This window comes from Brachycentrus maculatus, unplaced genomic scaffold (genome assembly GCF_059751285.1).
Source record: "Brachycentrus maculatus isolate JH-2025_06_01 unplaced genomic scaffold, ASM5975128v1 h1tg001419l, whole genome shotgun sequence".
Taxonomy (NCBI): domain Eukaryota; kingdom Metazoa; phylum Arthropoda; class Insecta; order Trichoptera; family Brachycentridae; genus Brachycentrus; species Brachycentrus maculatus.
Genome location: NW_028282067.1, coordinates 120,001 through 143,099, shown reverse-complemented (window position 1 = coordinate 143,099; position 23,099 = coordinate 120,001). Strand labels below are relative to the sequence as shown.

The 23,099-nt window shown below is 30.2% G+C and overlaps 1 protein-coding gene across 1 annotated transcript in view; it reads right to left on the bottom strand.

Moving 5' to 3' along the window:
• Positions 1 to 5,184: 5,184 nt before the first annotated feature.
• LOC148299016 (uncharacterized) overlaps positions 5,185 to 23,099 on the bottom strand; it is a gene marked incomplete at its 3' end in the record, with an annotated part of 107,364 nt that continues 89,449 nt past the window's right edge. The window contains exon 2 of the mRNA XM_088276450.1: positions 5,185 to 6,205. Within this exon, the coding sequence (XP_088132576.1) occupies positions 5,185 to 5,611 (427 nt within the window). The remainder of the gene's footprint in view (positions 6,206 to 23,099) is intronic.

Sequence of the window (23,099 nt, the reverse complement as noted above, 5' to 3'; positions counted from 1 at the left end):
TATATATATTTTAGTGTGTCACATTCTCGAATAATCCGATGGACTTCCAGATTGAATTCTGATTCGATTATATCGCCTAAATGAGCTAGCAGCTGTCGCATATCGCTAGCCATAGGAGGACTTAAACACATAGTTGGGAGAGAATGAAAAAAATATTTTCGGAAAAAAAACGAAAATGAAACAAAGTATCCTCACCTTGTAAAAAAGGTATCCATACGAAAATAACATGGATAAAACAGTTATTTTTATTATTTTTTACTTTTTGGTTATAAGTCATAACATTAAACCATTAAAGTCGTTGGATTGTTACTGATGATAAACAAAATCTCAATTAAGAAACAGATTCGTCAGCCTTATTTGATTTTCTAACGCGAAAATTGATTTTTATCGTCTTATTCAACTTATTAAATGGTTATAATTCAAAATGAGTTCAAAGGTATTAAAAAAATTAATGCCATATTTAAGACTGAAATTTTCAATTCAATAAATTCTATCAAGACACTGTACTGTTTTCTAGTTAGAAGCAATCTGGAATATAACTCGCCGATATGATCTCCTCACTATAATTTACATTTTCACAACATTGAAAAAGCTCAAAATATTTTTTTAAGATTTGCAAACATTAAGATGTCTTTTCCAATTCACAAAAATAACTGCAATTTTCTTTCATCAAGCTTTAAATAAAATTCACTTTCAGAGAGAAGAACTATTAATGACCCTACACAAAATTATTTATTTATTTATTTATTTTCAAAACATATTACATACATTAATAATAATAAAACCCTTATCCGCACCCCAATGGTGCATAGGGCACTGCGTCATATAAACGCAGTGTTATCTTGATCGTTTACATATGAAGGAAAGGTGATCAGCCCTCCGCTTGAGGTACCAGTCCAGGGTAGTATTGAATAAATATTACAGTGAAAAAATCACTTATATTTATTTTACCCCCCTTGGGAATCGAACCCGGGACCTCTATAACGGTAGCCGAGCGTGCTGACCATTACACTACGGAGGCGGACATTAGTCATATATTATATTCCCGATGAGTAATTTATTTTTCTCATTTTGGGACATGGGATTAAGGTTAACAAGACTGGAACACAAATAATAAGGTTGCAAAAAAGATTTTTTTTAAGTAACCAAAAATAATACATGGCAAAACATATAAGCAAAAAACAGGTATAATAAATAGGCATAAGAAGCATATTTAAAAGAAATAAATGAGAAAAAAAAATGTTAGAAGCATATTTAAAATAAACAAATGAATTCATTTTCATTCTTAATACGACTCTACTGACCTTTTAAACATAATTCAATTTTTAAAAAAATGAAGAAAAAACTATTTATGTAATTTTTGTAATATAGATCATACTTTCCTGTTAATTTATGTATCAGAATGTTCTTGTCTTATACTTATAACAACTCTGTATTTTTTGTAACTTGAATTTTTATTTATAAAAGCTCTCTGGGCGTTTGTGTGAATAAATTAATAATTAAACGATGTATGATAGATAGATATTTAAATTATGATTTATGGACAGACTTATCGATAAAATTAAGAAAATGTGTTGAGAGGGCTTGGAATGTAAGCAGAGGAAGACTGAGGAAAGATTGGTAACATCAAACATTACAAATATATACACATGTCATTTTGTGTAATCAAAACATAAAAAATAAAACAACAAATATTAAATTGGGATTTTCCGATAAATTTTTGTGTATGCATATGTTTCAATTTCAACGGTATAATTAAGTGAAATCTTATCTATGTGAGGTATTTTATTAAATTATAGTGTAAATTGTAACATTTTTTATCAAAGAGTAAATAATCAAGTCTTTCCTTAATGTCACAATAACAAAATAACGTCTCATTTTCATGAAACGAATAATGAGTTCAAATTCTGTAAAAATTGATATTTTTACATAAATTTTCACATATAATATTTCTGACTTTCAGCATTTGTAGTAAAAAACATTTTAGCACACCATTTTTGAGTATTTTTAAGATTTGTGAACAAGCATTTGAACACACTTAAAGTGTTTTAATTTAAAATAACTGGTCACATTATAATCTACACAAAACAATCTCTGGATATCGTTGTATGTTATAAATTTTATAAATGAAGATCGAAAATTGATCGTTGCAATCTTTTCATGCAATAAAATTTTATATTATTTTTTGACAGAAGAATATGGAGGTCTGGGTATTTACGGGGCTGACGACTGTCATAGGCTGGTTGAAGTGATCACTTTTCACACGTGTAACATTTACCAATTCCACCCATTATTGACAACCACACTACTCAAATTCTTGGTTCTATATATCGCTCACTCCTTTCAAGAACGTCATAAATCAAAAATCGCCAATTTTCAGTTGTGCATGTTTTCGGAATGCCCAGAAAATGTACTATATTCCACCAAAGAGGCATATTTTAAACTAAATATTTACCCGCTACAGGGCAGAACGTGTTGTATTACGTTTTGAAGAAATGAATTGTTTAATTTTTTTTAAATATACTAAATATTTTTCAAATGGAGAAAAAACCTTCAGGTTTTACCTAAAAAGATCTGTGCACAGTAAAAAATTCAATAAGGCGCTTGACATTTATTTTTAACACATTCTAATATATTTTTAAATTTAAAGAACGTTCTCATGAAAAATCAAGTTTTTCTATTTATGACGTTCTTGAAAGGAGTGAGCAATATATGAATCAATTTCGAAACATTGTTCTTGAATCGCTAGAATCTCACTTTAGATATCTATTGGTTGAGATGAAAAGAAGCTTTTTATTGAGCAGAAACCCTCATATTCGTATGTGAGGTCCGAATCCTGGATTATAATCACATATATGAGAAACCCCAGAAAATATCATTTTCATTTTAAATGGTTGAAAGAAAACATTTACATACACATAACATATTTCAGCACACCCTTAGCTTGAGTAAATTTTTTACACACAAAGTACGTACTTTAACAATCCTCTGATGGATTGTAACCCCTGTAAATATAAATGTTATAGTTCTTTGAACGAGATATTGAAAACAAAAATGTAAATCCTGATTTCAATAATATTTTCATCATGGAGCCCATATTGATATTTAATGAGGCTGCAAATCTGAATCCAAGTTAAAAATATGTGAAAAAATTATCTCTGAAATTTCACAAAGAGAAACGAAAAATATGTTGCAATGTTTTATATCTGTAAAAATTGTAGCTGTTATTTGCCAGTAAATTTTCCGCAAAATTTTATACTTGGGTCGCTAAAATTTTACAAATCATGTTTTTTTTCTCTCCGGAAAAGCCTTTGTTTACTCATGTGTATTTAAGCTAATAACGCGAGCGAAGTTAAGCCAGGTATTTTTTTTAAATATCCGTTTTTTTATTTTTTCCTTTTTATTATCAGATTTCCTCAAATAAGGCTTACTTTTCCTTTCAGAATTTATTTAGATATATAATATATTGTAAATATAAGTAATAGGGTCATACGTTTAGTAAAATACATACCTACACCCATATATGTTACAACCCAAAAATCATTGTTCAAATGAATTAATTGAAAGAAAAACAGTTTTCATCATTAATCAACTAAATAATACATATGTTACAACCAAAAAATCATTGATTAAAATAATCAATCGACAAAAACACAATAGTTTTCATTTTGAACCAGAAAAATAGGTAATCTTTTTGAAAAATTTTATGAAAATATTCTTAAGTGATTTAATCAAAAGGTATTATTAAGATTTTCAAGTAAGAAGTCTCGATTTATATTCGTTAAAGTGTTTATAACCTGTAAATCCTCAGTTTTCAAGCACGAAAGATTAAAAAAATTAACTAAAATATCCTCGCTAAGTCAGTACAATTTGAAATTCATAAAATATTAAGTATCCTGAATATAATAATGTAAAATCCAAAGTAATATTTTGTATCCTAGATAAAATAAAATAATAATTTTCAATGTTATAAAACTACGCACAAGCTTTTTGATTCATTGCCAATCTACGGTATTTACCTTATTAGAGTGATTATTAGTTGGAAATATGTGTAAATTTCCGGGGTGTATTTTAAGGAATGTTTAAAAAAAATTATAAAAGACTTAAAATAATAAAAAGTGAAAAATTTGCACATTAGATCAATTACGCTACTGGTGGAGATTTGTTATTTATTTGAAATGATTTTTAAACTAATTTTTATGTAAGTAGTAGGTAATCAGTTTTTATTTCCAATTCAGTTAAATTGATTTGTTAAATTGATAAACGACTTTTTTCAGAAGCTACAGAAAGGCTAAACCGCGATAATTTTACAGATAAGAATTAAAGAACATCGTTGCGGTCTTGTTAGTAACTATTTTTCTGAATTCGAAAATCACACAATTGATACAAATCACTTATTCAACTCACACAAACTGAAATTATTGCACCCAGTACCACACAAAGGCTACATAATGAATAAAATTGAAAATTTAGCTATAAAAAAATTAAAATAAAAATATTTAAAAATTCCTCGCCTTAGTTTTCCATGTTCCCTTTAATCTCTAACTCCACCCCTTAACTCAAACTCAGAAGGTATAAGGAAATAATATTGCTTCCTTAGAGGTAAAAATATTGTCAATAATTTTTGTATTTTTGTCCGGAAAATATTTTTCTCTCAAATGCTAATATTAGATTATTGTAATGAAAACTTTGTTTTAAGTTTTACCTTACCTTTAGAGAATTAGAAAAATTCATTGAGTTTCAAGTTGTACCTCCTTCCTGGAGGATTTTTTTTCCCAAATATGTAAATTTTTTAATAAGTTTTGTAACAAACATTCATTTTTTCGGGATTCTGAATAAAATATTTACTTCGGCATTTTTTTGTCAAATCCATACATTTTTACTAGTAACACGTTTTTGTTGTGTCGGTATTTTAAGAATATTTTTTTCTTTTAAATGGTTCATTACAAGAAGGTGTGGTTCATTACAAGATCGTGAAAAACATGTGAAAAATATTTTAAAAAATAAAATGTATCGTTTTTTTTGTTTTGTAAACTGTCCAATTTGATTGGTTAAATGACCAATTTATTAGGCTTCCAATTCGGTTTGTAAAACTTTCAATATAAAGCGATAGTCCTGTAAAAACTGATCATAACAGTAGCAAATCAATCATCACATAGATTAAGCATAGGAGAAAAAACTTACGTGATGAATCATATCGGATGCCCTCAAATTCTTCAAAGCACTTCAGTAGAGCCGCTGTTCCAGGGGCGGTTTGGGGCCAACACAGAATGCCATCCCAAAAGACTGGGCAGTTTCCTTCCGGTTGAGCTGCTGCGGCCCTGTACACACACGCCATCTCCTGGCTTTTGTTCACAGACTGAAGGATATCCAGGTCTATATCTCCAAATTCGTGCCCGAATAATACGTCGTGCTTGCTGGGATCCATTTCTAAAGAACGATGGGTGCTTCTAGAATCGAAGCTCAAACCGCTCTCCGTATTGTCGTGATTGTTAAGAACTGTTCCCAAAACTTTCGTCGATTCAGTCACCGTGTCTAACAGCTTTCTCCCAAAGCTTTTCACAACACCCGAATCACCCGACTTTAAAATCTTATCGAAAAAAACACTCATTTTGAATTATTTTAAAGAAAAATACACGATTAAAAGCACGAAATAAAGATTTCAGTTAGATATTTTGAATATTTCAAGGAATCATCGTTATCGAATATTTATATTATATTAATATATGCAATTCAGTCAAGAAACTTTTTAGTGACCATTCTTAAACTTTTAACATCTAGATGGTATAACACTCGTCGCGTGTTGGAATTTAACGATACTCACAAATAAATTGCGAGCCCTTAATTTCCACTTGATTTACAGTCGTAACAGTCATAAAATGTTCCCTGCCAAAAGTTTTAAGTATACTTTTAGTTCGCGAGTGATTTGATTTGATTTATACACGGAAAGTTTGGATTTTCACTTGTAATGAGGTCCTATTGTCTAGGCTGCATCTGGCGTGCGGTTCGCGATGTCTCGCGCTACTGGTGGCTGTAATCTCTCTCAGGTGTACAGGGTCTGGTGTATGGCGTCTCAGTCTGGCTCGGCGTCGGCGTCGTCTATGTCAACACGAGATAAGGACGCCGCGCTCGGGCTGCTCCAGCCGCGGCTGACTTATCTCGCCGAGTGTCAGATTGTGTGCGAGTCGGTTGAAGATTGAGCCTTCTGAAAATAAGAAAATTATTTACACTTAAAATAATTGAAAAATGTTCATTTTTCTATAAATTAACTCTTTCATATTATTTTTTGATATCTCAACATAAAAAAATATGGAAATCTGGGTATTTATGGGGATTACTGCCGTCATCCTGTCCACCTCCGTAGCGCAGTGGTCAGTGCGTTTGGCTACCGTGCTGGAGGTCCCGGATTCGATTCCCAGAGGGGTCAAAATGAATTTGGCCGATTTTCACTCTCATATTTATTTAATATCACCTTGGACTGGTACAAGAAGCGCAGGGCTAATCACCTTGCCATTGCAATTAACGATCAAGATAACACTGCTACACTACGATGCAGTACCCTATGCACCGTTTGGTGCGGATAAGGGTTAGAAGAATAAGACTACCGTCATAGACCGGTTCAAGTGATCACTTTACACACGTGTAATATTCACCAATTTGTATGTGAGGTCCGAATCTTGGATTATAATCACATACTTACATGAATAGTGTGATTGTCAATCAAAGGTCAAATGATGAACGTTGCATGTGTGTAAAATGATCACTTTAACCTATGACAAGACCTTAAAATACTCAAACTTTCACATTATTCTTATCTATGTTAAGATGACAAAATGTAAAACTATTAGGTTATTCATTTTTTTATTTAAAGAGTTTACGCTTCCTCCATATTCTTTTTCACCTATGTTGAGTTATGTTACTTATATAGTGCAGTTTAGGTTATCACTTTTTTCTCCTTTTTTTAAAGAATATATTTCATAATTATTTTAGTGGTCCGTGTGGTCCCAAAGTTTGATAACCGCTGCCCCATATTATTTATTAATCCCTGAATTTTAATTAAATTTTGCATACGTTTAAAAATGCTGCTGTAAACAATGAAACACGTGCCACAACGCCACCAAAATGTGTTTAAACAGGAAGTTAAATTGTGTATTAAAAACAAAAACAAAACTTGAACAAAACAAAAAACTACATGGAATTAAAACGACTCTTGCAGATGATAAATTAAAAGTCTTGCGTTGAATGCATGAAATAAAAATATTTTGAAAATCTTTTGTGTTTTAAAAAGGAGTGGTATTTTTTAGTGTAAACAAAGTCCGTTTGTAATATCTTTGTGAGAAAAAATGCTTGAAGGTGTATTTTTTCAAATGGAAAAAATATTTGAATCGCGTGAAGTCAAATACAGCAATCTCTGAAAAGGTAATATTAATGGTGAAAATAAACAATTAGTTTTCAAAAACATATTAATATTTCATCAAATAAAAATTGAACAATTTAATTGAAATTTCTCCTAACTATGTATCTTGATATATTGATAACGTGTATCTTGCTTTATATATTTTTTTAATTGTGAAAAAGCGCTGCTTAAAGTTTGAATCAATCTTGGTACCATATAAAACGATTTTCAAAAGCATTTCAACACATCATAATCATCCACATTTCTTTATCTCTAAATTTAAAAAAGATATATTCATTTAAGTAAAAATAAATGAAAAATATCCAAAAAATATGTATATTAATCAAATTGTAGTAAGGTAATTTCATTAAAAGATTCGCCTACAAAGTCACTTTCTGGTAATATATTCTTCTTTCATGTTTGTGTCATGTCAGGTCTTCCTCTGACGTCGACTATCACTTGAGAGTAATTGTCCTTGTCTTGAGCAGCTTTAAACAGCGTCTCGACGGTCCTGATCCCTGTCCAATCTCGTATATTCCGGATCCAGGAGATCTCCCTTCTGCCCACATCTCATCAACTTAATAGATTCTGCTACCAAGTCACTTTGTAGTAATATTTATCCATTTTACATTTGCGTTTTACTTGGTAAATACTCATACAATTATTTCTTAAAATCTTGTGTGACACGTGTTTCTATGTCGATATTTCTCATCACATGTCACATTACATTTATAAAAAATAAGGAATTAATCAGCATGTTCGCAAGGGATGAAAAAGTGGAAAAGGATATTGAGAGAAGAGTGAATGCAGAAGGGAATAGAATAAATTGTGTTTTGAACAGAGGGTTTGCAAATATGTTCATGGAAGCCAAGCTAGCGGTTCGCAATGGTGTGCTGGTACTGACGCTAATGTATGGAAGTGAAACATGTAACTGACAAAGATAGGATGAAAGCTGAGTGAACGCTGTTGAAATGCGATCCCTCAGACAAACGTGTAGAAAATCATTGTATGACAAAATTAAAAACGAAGATATAAGAAAATAATGTAAGGCTGAGCAAGGAATAATTGATTACGAAGAGTTCATTAAGGTGGTATGAACATGTGGAGCAAATGAATAGCGAGAAAATGACAAAGAAAATATATTTGGGTGAATGTGAGCGGGAAAACAGAACGAGGACGGCTAAAAAAGGCTTGGCACGATCAGATCAATAAGAACCTAAGATCTGGTGGTGTCAAAAGTCTGCGTAATCGGAGGGCATATATGACTAGATGTATGGATGTGAAGGGGGCGAGAAGTGTATGTCAGAAGAGTGTGGCGTTCCATCCTTTCTGCCAACCGTAATGGTAGTTGTAGGAGTAGTAAAAGGAATTGATGAGCATTGAAGTGAGAACATCACAATTGCACTTTTAACAAATTTAAATCATAAAAAATAAACAATGAAAAAAGAAATTACTGTGCTTTATTTAAAACACACAGGAGATTGATGCCGTTGATTATATTCATTTAGTGGTCTAAAAAGTTTTTCAGCTTCCAGCTGAGTAATTTATAAATTCAGTTAACGGAAATGAGATCTACGATTTGCCAGCGAGCATTTCTTTTGTAATTGAGGGTGAATGAATGAATAAAGAGGTCAGACATAGGGTAAAGGATTATTTGGTAATGAAGTTAAACCCTTCTCTGACTACAAAAACGAATGAAAAATAAGCACTTATAATAAAGAGTTTTAGCATATCCACATTTGGTTTACTAAATGTAATTTTAACCACATAATTTGATATGTTAATAAATATAAATCAAATAAATATTTTCATTCTTTTTGATTTACGTAATGGTTTTTTTGCCTTATAAAATTATCAAACTGCGCAGATAAAACCAGATACCCGTATTAAAGAACAAAATCTATTTAAATCGTTATATCAATTTATATTCAAAATTTTAATAAAATTAAACTTCTACATAGATAGATAAAACCTGATTTGCGTATTTTAGTAATACAATAATAATGTAAATTTGCTTAAACTATTCAATCAAGTTAAATTTCAAATTTAAATAAGAATTAAACATCTGGTCTTTAGTTACATTAAAAGATAAAACTAGATATCGCTCACTCCTTTCAACAACATCATATATAAAAAAAAACTTGATTTTTCGGGAGATCGTTTTTAAAGTTCAAAAACATAATACAATATATTAAAAATAAATGTCAAGCCACTTATTTAACTTTGTACTGTGCAACAGATCTTTTTAGGTAAATCCTGAATGTTTTTTCTCCATTTGAAAAATATAAAGCATATTATCAAAATACAAAAACAACACTTTTTGCCCTTAGCAGGTAAAAATGAAGCTAAAAATATAACGCTTTTGCTAGGATATAGTACATTTTCTGAGCATTTCGAAAACATGCACAACTGAAAATTGTCGATTTTCGATATTTGACGTTGTTGAAAGGAGTGAGCGGTATGCGTAATTTAGAAGTAAATTTGTTCAAAACATAAAATCAAGTTAAATTCAAAATTTGAATAAGAATTAAATTTCTGGTCATCAAGTTAAACAGATAGATAAAACCAGATATGCGTAGTTTTTTACAAAAGTTTAAAAGTTAGTAGTTTGTTTAAAATGTGCACTTAAATTGAATTCTAAATTTTGATTTGAATGAAGCTCCTGGTCACCAAGTTATAAAGATAGATGAAACCAATAATTTAATCAACTGTTGTCTATCAATAGTTGCGTGTGACAAGTTCAAAAAAAAAATATTTTTTAAAATATTTTTTCTGTCCATCTTGAATAAAAACTATGCACACCCTATTGTATAAAAAAAATACAAATGTTATTTATTTCCGCAAATTGAAAGCAGACAGAAAATTTTACATATTCAAACATAAAATGGACAATATCACTGTAAACAACAAAGTTGTATACGGGATATCAAAAATTGTTGTGATAGAAAAATTTCGTGAGAAAGTTTACGCTAAATTTAATTTCGAGATTATGAAAATGGATATGGAAATTCAAGTTTGTATTTTATAATAAATCGAGTCAGTTACAGACGCTGTTGTAATTTCAACAAAGACGTAAAAGTGCTTAACAGCAAAGTAGGTTTGCCCTAGATGTTATAATGAGATATGATGTGTTGACTGGAGCAGAATTTATTTCGTAGAAATTCATATTTTACAATATAATAATGTAGGATTTTTTAGATGGTTGAACATTCTCTTATTGATTTCGTGTTACCAGAATATCATGGTATAATATATAATAAGCAGTGTTATCTTGATTGTTTTTCTGTTATTTATATACTTAGCCTTCCACATTCCTTTTCATCTATGTTAAGATGTAAAAAAATATAATTTAATCCAATCTGACCACATAAAATAACCCTTTTCTAAATTTTCTCTTTATCCTAATACTTATCTTGTTACGTCCTAAAATTAATTGTTACATTTTTATGTAATAAATGTAATATAATAAAACCCTTATCCGCACCCCAATGGTGCATAGGGCACTGTGTCTTATAAACGCATTGATATCATGATCGTTATGTTAAGATGTAAAAAAATATAATTTAATCCAATACTGACCACATAAAATAACCCCTTTCTAAATTTTCTCTTTATCCTAATACTTATCTTGTTACATCCTAAAATTGATTGTTACATTTTTATGTAATAAATAAAATATAATAAAACCCTTATCCGCACCCTAATGGTGCATAGGGCACTGTGTCTTATAAACGCAGTGTTATCATGATCGTTTTACACATGAAGGAAAGGTGATCCCTCCGCTTCAGTCACCAGTCCATGGTAATATTGAATAAATATTGCAGTGAAAAAATTACTTTTATTAATTTATTATTACCCCCCTTGGGAATCGAACCCGGGACCTCCAGAACGGTAGCCGAGCGTGCTGACGTCTTATTATACATATTTTTTTAACTCAAAAACTTGAATCGATTAAGTGAAGAAAAATGTTGAAATGTTTTATATATGATACATAATCTATTGTCTGATGATATCGGTAGGTAACGACGAAAAATATATGTAAAAAAAACTAACCATTTTATTCATGTAAATATTATATCTATATATTATATCTATATATATATATATATATATATATATATATATATATATATATATATATATATATATATTATATATATATATATATATATATATATATATATATATATATATATATATATATATATATATATATATATATATAAATATATACATAAATATATATATATATATATATATATATATATATATATATATATATATATATATATATATATATATATATATATATATATATATATAAGGGTGTCAAAAATCTGCGTGATCGGAGGGCATGTATGAATAGATGTATGGATGTGAAGGGGGCGAGGATTGTATGTCAGGACAGAAAAGTGATGAAAAAACTTTCCATCCTTTCTGCCTACCCTTGCGGGGTTTATATAAAATCGTATTTTTTTATCAATCTAGATGTTTTAAAATCAAACACCTAAGTTACGATCTTAATTAAAATTTCAAGAGGTTTTTTGCTAAAGGGAGTTAGATATAACAGCAATACCAACCCGTCACTTTGCAAACTACCCTCTTTACCTTCGATGGAAACTTTTAATGAAATTCTTACTCATTTCGTATGATTCCCTATTAAATTTACAAGGCAATCATATATAGCAGGGCTTGAAATTTTTATAACGTCGGGGCTGCTTTGCGAACTGGATTCTGTGTGTCGAAAAGTTTTCAAGGAATAATAAGAAAAATTACAATAATTAAACATATTTTACTGAAGGAAATGGCGGGCATTTCAACAATTCTTTTTGCAGAACATATCTACAATCCAATTTCAAAACTTTAAAAGGAAAAATGAAAAACCGGCATGAATAAAAACCACTCGAAAATTAAACTTTTATTATTATTTTTAAAATGTGCCAATATTTAAATCGTGACATTGTAAAGGGTGACAAAACTTTCATGCAACTTCTTTTATTTATACATTTTTGACATTGCACCATAGATGAAGAAGAACATTGAATTCCGGGCTATGACCTATTATAGGCTGGTTAAGTGATCAATGATTAAAGAAAACACTTCGTTTTTTACCACTTGAGTTTTATTATATGTAGACTACATGTTTCAGAAGTTAAACTTCCATCATTCAGGTCTGTATAGTAACTAAAATATAAAATTGTTCTATAAATAAGGAGAGAGGAAAGTAAGGGGAAGGGGTTAGTCAAGGGACGGAGTTTGAAAACAAAGGAAAAATGGAAAGCAATGGTGAAGAATTTTGAAACAATATATTATTTAATAAATTATTATTAGAATTCAGGTTTTTTGGATTTCTAAATTTTCAAGATAATTCATAATTTGGCCTTTATATGGAACAAGGTGTAATAATTTTTATTTATGAGAGTGAAATGAGTGATTAGTATCTATTATGTGATTTGCAAATTCCGAAAAATAATTACTAACAAGACCGCTATGATGTTCTTTAATTCTAATCTTTAAATTTCTCGCAGTTTGGCCAATATATTTTTTATCACAATCTCCACACGAAATTTCAAAAAATTTCATATTTGTTAAGTGATCATTTTACATCCGTGCAATATTCACCATTTAACCGATGATTGACAACCACACTACTCAAATTTTTGGAACTCCTAAATAAATCATTTATCCCATGACAGTGTGCATGTGAGTTCACTAGAGCCAAATACGGATGGATTGAGATTGCTAATGTTTGGCAGAGGCCCTTTTATTTGGATGTACGCAATATCCTTAACGGATCATTTTATATATTGGGAAACGCTTGAAAATGTGATTTTTAATTTTATTCAGTTAATAATTGGACTAGTTATTTTATTCACAAAATTTTGAGTGTATCCAGATACTGATTGGTAGAATGGCGAATGTTGCACGTGTGTAGGGTGATCACTTCAGCGTACGACAGGTCATAAACCATAAAAATACCTAGACATCAGACAAAAAAATTTCATCATTGTTGAGATGTCTTTCATATTTTTTGTAATCTAAGAAAATATTTTTACATTCTGTACTTAATATTGTATAGAAGTGACATTACAATGATTTGTCTTCTTTTAAATTTGTATATTTTAAACTTGTTATACGGCCTGAAGACCCAACTTTCCTAGGTTAAATACAAATATATTACGAGGTAGATATATTGTAGCTTGCGGGCAGTTGTACTCGTGATTTGAAAACTTGAATATTCTTATAATGGCAAATTTGAGAAAAAAAGTTCAAAATTCAGTTTAAACTTTCCCAAAATGGCTTTTAAACTTAACGGACAAGTTTAAGATCCTGGAGTCAGTTTGTGGATTCCATATGCTTCAAATAGATAATGCGTTAAGTGGGAGTAAGTCAGTAAGAAAATCCGCTTTCCTGAATATTTAAATTCGATAAAATTGATAAATCATAATACATGTAAGTATGTACAAAACATAAGTTTTAAACTGACATTTCTTGGTGGAACTACATTTAATATAATAAAATAACAGCTACACTTATAGTTTTTTTTTCCATTTATATTTAATTTGATCAGTGTCCGGATTTTACCGTTGCTGACATCATCAGACATCAGGCTAGACAAAATTTTATATCATATTCACAACAAAGCTGGGGGGATTGAAAACCATGATTTTTTATAATTTTAACATTTTTACCAAAATGAATTTACCATGAATTGAAAAAAATTAGGTATTGTTTTAAAATATAAATAACATTTTCGTTTTGGGAAAGATTTATGATTTTATATATAAAAAATTGTATGTAAATTTTAAAAACCCATTACTTATGATTTTATATATAAAAAATTGTATGTTAATTTTAAAAACCCATTACTTAAGTAAAATTATATAACCACACTTTAAACCATTACCGTTATTAGAATGTTATAAATATTTAAATACAAAACATAAATATATTAAATTTAAAAAAAATTGCCGGAAAATATGATTAAAAAAAATATGGTTTCAACGCCTGTCATGTTGTGTACATAATAAATAATTTCGTTTAGCTTCATACCAGTCTGATGATGTCGGTAACGACGAACCTCGGTCACTGGTTAAATAAAATATAGGTTGAAAAAACTATATGTATTATAGTTATTTTAATAAACATTTATTTAATTAGTTGCCGACGGAGGTTAGAGGTCAAAATAAAATATGGAACAAAGGCAAAAAAAAATGGGTAAATGGTCAAAAGACAATTCTTTGAAAATTGTAAAATAGTTTTTAATTTAAAATAAAATCTTCCTTTTTTGTGTGTTAAGGTTAAAATAGATAACCTTTCAAGGTTAAAATAGATGAAAACAATGAAATCACGTATGTTTAAAGAACTCCACTGACAAGACACACAACGTGGCTTAGTTGGTCTCTACAAAAAAATATTGAGTATGTTTATAATTTTTCAAAATAAATGTATCCAGTTTATGTAAAAAAAATAAAAGAATACACAAAATATTTTGTGAAGTTGTAAATGTATCATTTTTCTCGAAAGTCAGTCTCGAAACAGCAAGAGATAGTGTGAAATACTCTGCGTTTTAAAGATAAAATTGGTTTCAGGTTTCTCATTTTTTTCCAATATTCCAACATCCACAAACTAATGCCTGGTACAACATCCATCAAAAACGGGTTAGAGTTTGTTGGGAAAGCGGGCTCCAAAAACATGAAAACTTTTCCCATTGCGGCGGCGAAAAACCTAAACAGTGAACGTTCTTTATTTTCGGCAACAGGGTTTTTCAGGCATGCGTGATTCGCAAGTTTCAGGATACTTTCAAGAAAGCGAACGACAAAATGTTTCTATTTTTTTGCGAACATCAAGGTTCAGTAAATAAGGGTAGTTTTACCTTGTTCTAACGGTTTTTATATGGGCGTTGTTCATTCAGTTTTCTTTTAAATAACTTGTAAATGTACACCATGTATCATATATTTATTTTAACGGAGGCAGATAATTTTACTGTGTCCAAATCTTTGTTTACAAATTCTGGGCTTTTCACACGTCGGAGATATTTGTATTGATTTTTTAACATAGAAAAAATAATTATACATACACAATGAAATGTATGTAAATGCTTTAAATATAAATATTATTGAGTTAATTATTACAAAAAAATGCAATAAAATTAAAGAAATAAAGTTTAGAAAGTTGTGTGTACCTACTTATCAAGAAAATTGTTTAAGAAATTTGTCTCTCAAAAGAAACCTACATCGTTGTACAACGGATATTTTTGTTGAAAGATTTGTCGAGTTTGCTTACCACTGATCTTAAATACACTTAGACACGCCTGCTCTTCCAAGTGTCCTTCACACTTTATCGATCATCATGCATATTAAGCACGTCAATGCCCTGTTTAAAATCCCTTTGTCAATTTTTTACGATATCCTACAAGCCCTGTATGAAAGTCAATCGTAAATTTTAAACTCACTAACTAACTAACTAACTTCCCCGCAGGGGTAGGCAGAGAGAATAGAACGCTACACCACTCTGTCCTTGCTAACATTTTTCGCCTCTTCTCCTCATACATTCCCGCCGATTGTTTCGACTCCTAACCTGACCACTTTTAAGTATTTGACATACTTGATCGTGCCAAGTTTTTCTCGGTCTTCCTCTACTCCTTTTACCAATAACATTCGCCTGATAAATTTGTTTTACCGTTCTTTCCTCACTCATTCGTTCTACATGTCCAAACCATCTCAACACACCTTTCTTAATTTTATCGATAATGCTTGTCTCAGCTTTGCACTCCTTCCTTATTTCACTATTCGAACATCTATCATACATCGTTTTACCGCACATTCTTCTGAGAGATCGCATTTTGACTGCATTCAGTCTACTTTCATCCTTCTTCTGCTACCTATTATTCTTCTATATATTGTTGTTTTAATTATTTTTCTAAATTATTTTTCTATATTTTGTTATACAGGGTGGGGCGCGGTCACTTCCTCTTTTGAAACTCGGCCCACAAAGTAACAGTTACTTCTATAGCGCGTTCGAAATCACGGTTTTTTAGATTAGTTTAATGTCAATCATGCCACGGACACACGAGGAGCGCGCGTTTGCCGTGGAAGCCTACTTTTCTTTGGGACGTTCTGTCATCGCAACTCAGCATGCATTCGGGAAACAATTCAATATGCCGCCTGTAGGTCGTGTGTCTGATAGTCAATCAATTTGTTTGTAGGTGAACACAATCAGGGATATTGTTAGTGTGTAAAAGAAACATAATGAACCTTCCAGAATCATCAGAACGCCTGAAAACATCGACAGTCAAGAACATCGTCGCCAAATTTATTTCTTCTAATTTTTCTACCCAGAATAAAGGAAATGGATGTCAGGGGTGTGTAGTTCTAACAAAATGGCACCTATGACCAAATAAAATGTGGTATGTGGCAAAAAGTATATAGTTTTAATTTTTTTAATTTTGTTTATTGGAGTTCCACCAAGATACGCCAGTACAAAACTTATGCATTTGTATAGTTACATAAAAATCATTCCGTGTTAAAAATGTTAGTCTGTATTTTTTATTGTAAATTTAAATTAAACTCCGTTTAAATGTTAAGCAAATTGATTTAAAAATCCAATTTAAATGGTTGCCTGTTGTGTAATTATAAAGTAATTTTGTATATATAACGTATTCAACAATATTTTACTATGTTTGTACATTTAATAAACCTGTCAGAAGCATACACGCTTTATATTTCTCGTTTTAAATTCATTTAATTCTTTAATTCTTTTACTGTATTAACTGCATTTTATACATTAATTTAAAATAATAAATAACACAGAATGCAAAGTGCAAAAGAAATCAGATATATTAAATAAAATAAAATAACATACCGTTTCTTCTTTAAATAAATTATTTTCAATTCATTTTTATCATTGTTTGTTTCATACACCTATTAAATATTTAAATAAAGGATAATGACGACGGTCCCTGGGTAAAGTACTCCATCTGCAAAATTGTTACTTTACAGGAAGAGAGCTTAGAAGAATTCACGGTTTTATCTGAAGTTCTAAACAAGTATTATAATTCTCAAACACAATAAAATAATACATTAAATCGTTTTAAAACTTCATGTTTTGTCAAAATTAAGTAGTTAGTGTTTTAGGAGCTCAGTTCATTTCGAAAAATCGATGCAGATAGCATCTTATACGCCTGAAAACTAGGCGTAATTAATTTCATTTATATTTTTTATTTATTTATATTTGTAGATAACGGTCCGTTGATAACGTACACCAAATATATCAAAATTGACAAAAATGTAGTTAGAACACTTTACGTAGGGTATGTTGATGTGTTCTCACTGGGTTTTCCCGTACCAAAGGCAGATATCTATACAATATAGTGCCAGCTCACTAATCCGAATGCTCCGTAATCCGAAACGCGATGTAATAAATAATAAAAAAATAACTCTTATAATTGGAGATTATCCAGAAGTATTTGGACATACTCAAAATGTTGTAAATAAATTAACTTACAATCCGAATCCTTGATTATAATCACACACATGAAAAACGATAAAAAAGGATATATTCTAGGGTTTCTCATGTATGTGATTAAAATCCGAGATTCGGACCTCACATACAAATTAAAGAGTTTCTGTTGAATAAAAATGCTTCTTTCATCTCACCATAAATGTACAGTAAATTCTAGTAATTCAAGCAATTTATTATAATTCGAATATATATATATATATAGATATATATATATATATATATATATATATATATATATATATATATATATATATATATATATATATATATATATATATATATATATATATATATATATATATATATATGTATATATATATATATATGTTTATATATATATATATATATATATATATATATATATATATATATATATATATATATATATATATATATATATATATATATATATATATATATATATATATATATATATATATATATATATATATATATATATATATATATATATATATATATATATATATATATATATATATATATATATATATATATATATATATATATATATATATATATATATATATATATATATATATATATATATATATATAAATATACATGGTAGAAGTGCAAAAAAAAAAGTAGTTCGAGTAAAGTGTCGAGTGAAGTTCTAGTGATTCAAGAACAAGGTTTCTAAATTGGTTCACATATATAGAGCTTCCAAGAATTTAAGTAGTGTGGTTGTCAATAATGGGTAGAATTGGTGAACGTTACACATGTGTAAAGCGATCATTTAAACCAGCTTATGACGCTCGTAAACCGCGTAAATGCCAAGACTTCCATATTCTTTTTCATCTTTGTTGAGATGTCAAAAAATAATATGAAAAATAACTTCTTATTAGAGATAAACCAGATTTGCGAAAAAGTATTTAGATACACTCAAAATGTTGAATTTATATCTTATTGTTACATAGTTTTGTTATTTAAGTGTACTTTGAGAAAAGAGAAGCCGGTCATATAAAAATATGCGTTATATTGCATTTTGTTGCGAAATACTAAGTATACATTTCGACCACACGTGATGTACGTTGGTACGTGATGTGATTTGGTTACATGTGTTTCTGTATTTTTATAAAGTGTGCTTTAGTGATATGTGGACTTAATTCATTTTGTTTAATACATCTTTTAATAATTGTTTATTTTATTGGTGTTGTGTGTGTTGATTTGCTGGGAGGCGCTATCTTGAGATTTGTGTGAGTAATTTTTATAATACATATTGAGCAATGATGGTTTTTTTACCTTTGGTTGTTTGAATTTAATGTGTATCGTACATACCATACTTACAATCTCTCTTTGAAGATAATCTACGCCTCTTATGCATTCATGCATCTCCTCATACACACCTGCCGACCACTTTCAAGTATTTGAAATACTTGATCATGTCGAGTTTTCCACGGTCTTCTTGTGCTTCAATTATCAACCACATTTGCCTCATAATTGTTTTAATCATCTTTCTTCACTCATTCGATTCACTTGCTCAAACCATCTAAACACACTTTCCTTAATTTCTTCGATAATTCTTATCTCAGCCTTGCATTCTTTCCTGTGGAACAAATGAGTGAGGAGAGAAAGATCAAACAAATTTATGAGGTGATTGTAGTTGGAAAAAGGAGCAGAGGAAGACCGAGAAAAACTTGTCACTATCAGGTTTGTCAAATAATTAAAAACGGTTAGGTTAGGAGTTGATATAATCGGCGCATATGTATGAGAAGGTGCATGAACTTGGAAAACGCGAAGAATGTTTGCAAAAAGGGGGTGGTGTGGCATTCTATTCTCTCTTCCTACCCCTGCGGGGAAGCGGCGTGATAGAAAAACGGATTTAATATATAAAAAAAACCATCACGATGTTTCTCCGTAGGGTAGGCAGAGAGAAAAGAACGCCACAGCAATCTTCGCCTCTACTACATTCATCGATATATCGTCCGTAGGGTGAGTTATCTTGTTTATGATAAATACAAAATTAATATTTCATGGATTAAAAAATATATATTTATATTGAATTTTACCCCATTTTGATAGATTCTTTTTATAAATTTCACCCAACGCCCAAGTGACCCTAAAATCAACTACGGCTTATGCAACACCATTTATCATGTCCCTTTATAAATTTCAACTTTTTAAATATTAAAGCTAATTTGTTCGTAAATGTGAGTCGGTTTACTGTCTTCTTCGGTCTGCTGTTATCTTTAAGTTACTATAATTTTATGTAATTCATGAGGGCAATTCTAGGCAAAAACATGCTCAATTTTCAAATTTATGTTTAATATATTCAAAATAAAATAAGATTATTCGATCTAATTCTACTTTTATTTAAATATATGGAAACAATGATATATGTGACGCTTTTCGTCTAATCAAGACATTATCAAACATTTTTATTGAGTTTGGTAATGTCTTGATAAAACGAAACACATCACATTATATATCATTGTATATATTTAAATAAAGCAGAATTCGATCCAAAAATCTTGTTTATTTTGGATACATTACCCAAAAATTTTAGGAATTCTACAAACTGACTGCAGTAACAATAAATGGTTATGCCTGTAGGAAGGGCTACCGCTATGTTGAACATTATCACATTCGATATTGATCTGTTCCATGTGTGAAGAAGTTTTCCGAACCGGGATTCTTCTACACCTTTCAGTCTTCTTGCTTACTTTTAATATATTCATTCGAACCCTTATCCGCACCTCAATGGTGCATAGGGCACTGCATCATATAAAAACAGTGTTATCTTGATCGTTAACACACAAAGGAAAGGTGATCAAACCTCCGCTTCAGGTTCCAGCCAAAGGTAATATTTAATAAATATTAGAGTGAAAAAATTACTTTATTTATTTGACCCCCCCCAGAGAATCGAACCCGGGACCTCCGAGCGTGCTGACCATTACACTACGGAGGCGGACAAAACTTTGTTTACATAATTACATAAACAAAATTTTGTTTGTTATGTATATATTTTTTATATTATTTTTTGACATCTCATCAAAGATGAAGAATAATATGGAAGTCTGGGCATTTACGGTGCTGACGACCGTCATAGGCTAGTTTGAGTGATCACTTTACACACGTGTAACATACACCAATTCTACCCATTGTTGAAAACCACACTTCTCAAATTCTTGGAAGTTCTATATATATGAACCAATTTTGAAACATTGTTCTTGAATCACTAGAACTCCACTAAAGGCAATAATCCAGATTTGTGGACAAGTATTTGAACACACTCAAAATGTTGTATTTTTTTTGTTGTTGAATAAAATTGAATTGAATTGAATAAACATGCTCTATTTTGATGATTTTGCGAAAACGTTGTAACACGTTTTTTTTCTGTATGAATTACCTAACGTCCAAGTGACTCTGAAATCTAGCTACGGCTTATGCAACACCGTTTATCATGTGCCTACTCAGGCTTCAACTTTATAAGTTTCATAGCCTGTGCCTACTTGTGAGTGGATTTACGTTATGTTTAAAGTTACTATAATTTCATGTAATTCATGAGTGAAAATTCTAGGCAAAAACACTCGCAAAGTATTTTTGTAAAAATATAAATGAAAATATATCTCTTTCTAATAATAAAAAAATGTACGTGTTATTGCGCAATGCAATTGTGATTTGAATTCCATTAATTTCATGTAATTCATGAGTGAAAATTCTAGGCAAAAACACTCGCTACTTTGTATCGTCATCATTCTCTTATAAGCTTACGGTACGGCATAAACAATGTCAGTTTTGTGTTTTCATCGACATTAATCCGGGAGAATGTGTCAACCCATTGAACCGACAAAACATGTCCGACATCGCGCGAACAATCACCAATTCTTGCGAGGACCCTCGGTTGTTTGAAATATACCGTAGATTGGTAGCTCGTCAATCGCTGTTCCAGCGTTCGTAAAATCCGGAGTCACAGCACAAAAATAATACATTATTCAATGATTATATGATGAATGTCCGTAACACAAGACCGTGTGTCATGTTTTTGATAGGATATTTTGTTATTTTTGACCAGAGAAGGGAAAAAGGAGAACAAATATGACGTGGGTTTTTCCAATATTGTATACGAATCTGACGATTCGCAATTTTACAAATAGGAAATTTGAAATAATTTAATTTGAAAGATAATTTTAAAATTTCTTGAATGTTTTCTGCAGATACTTTGTGGCATATTTTATAAACTTTATAAAATTAAATAACTTTGTATTCATAAAAAAGTGGGTTTAAAAAAAAATATTCAATTTTATAAACATAATTTAAAATGTTGAAATAGTGAAGAAAAAAATACACCTTTGTTTTGGTTTTGCCGCACATTAGTCAAACTGATCGTCTTTCATCTACAATCAGTGAAAACAAATGTGAAGTGAGTTTTAAGGATAATATTTTTTGAGCGCTATTTACCTAATAAAAGAAATGTGTGAGGCGATTGTAGTTTTGGAAATATGAGCGAATGAAGGCCGAGGAAAAGTTGGCATGACCGATTAAATCAAATACTTGAACGTAGAAAATGTCTTCCTCAGTAGTATAATGGTCAGCACGCTCGGCTACCGTACTTCGAGGATTCAGTTCCGATTCAGTATATATAATATATAAGCGATTTTTTCACTCTAATATTTATTCAATATTACCCTGGAGCAGAGGGCTGATCATTTTTCCTTTATATGTTAACGATCAAGATAACACTGCGTTTATATGATGCAGTGCTCTATGCACCATCGGGGGCGGATGATGGTTTGAATTTGAAAATAATTTAAGTGGTCGTCAGGTCCGGAGTTAGAATAATCGGTGGGTATGTATGAGGGAATGCATTAATGTGGAAAAGGCGAAGAATGTTTGCAAAAATGGAGTCGTATGGTGTACTATTCGCTCTGCCTATCCCTGCAGGAAAGCGTCGTGATGATTATTTAGTTTTAGTTAATTTTGTTGTATTTTTTCAATTTCATTTATTGTTTGGCATTCACTTTGTGGTAAGACATATTAAAATGATTAAGGAAACACATGAGTTATACCACTTGAGTTTATTTATGACTACTAGTTTCGGAAGCTAAACTTCCATCTTCAGGTATGAAAAATAACTATTATTTGTTAATATTCAGACCTGAGGATGTAAGCTTAGTTTCCGAAGTCATAAATAAACTCAAGTGGTATAAAAACAAGT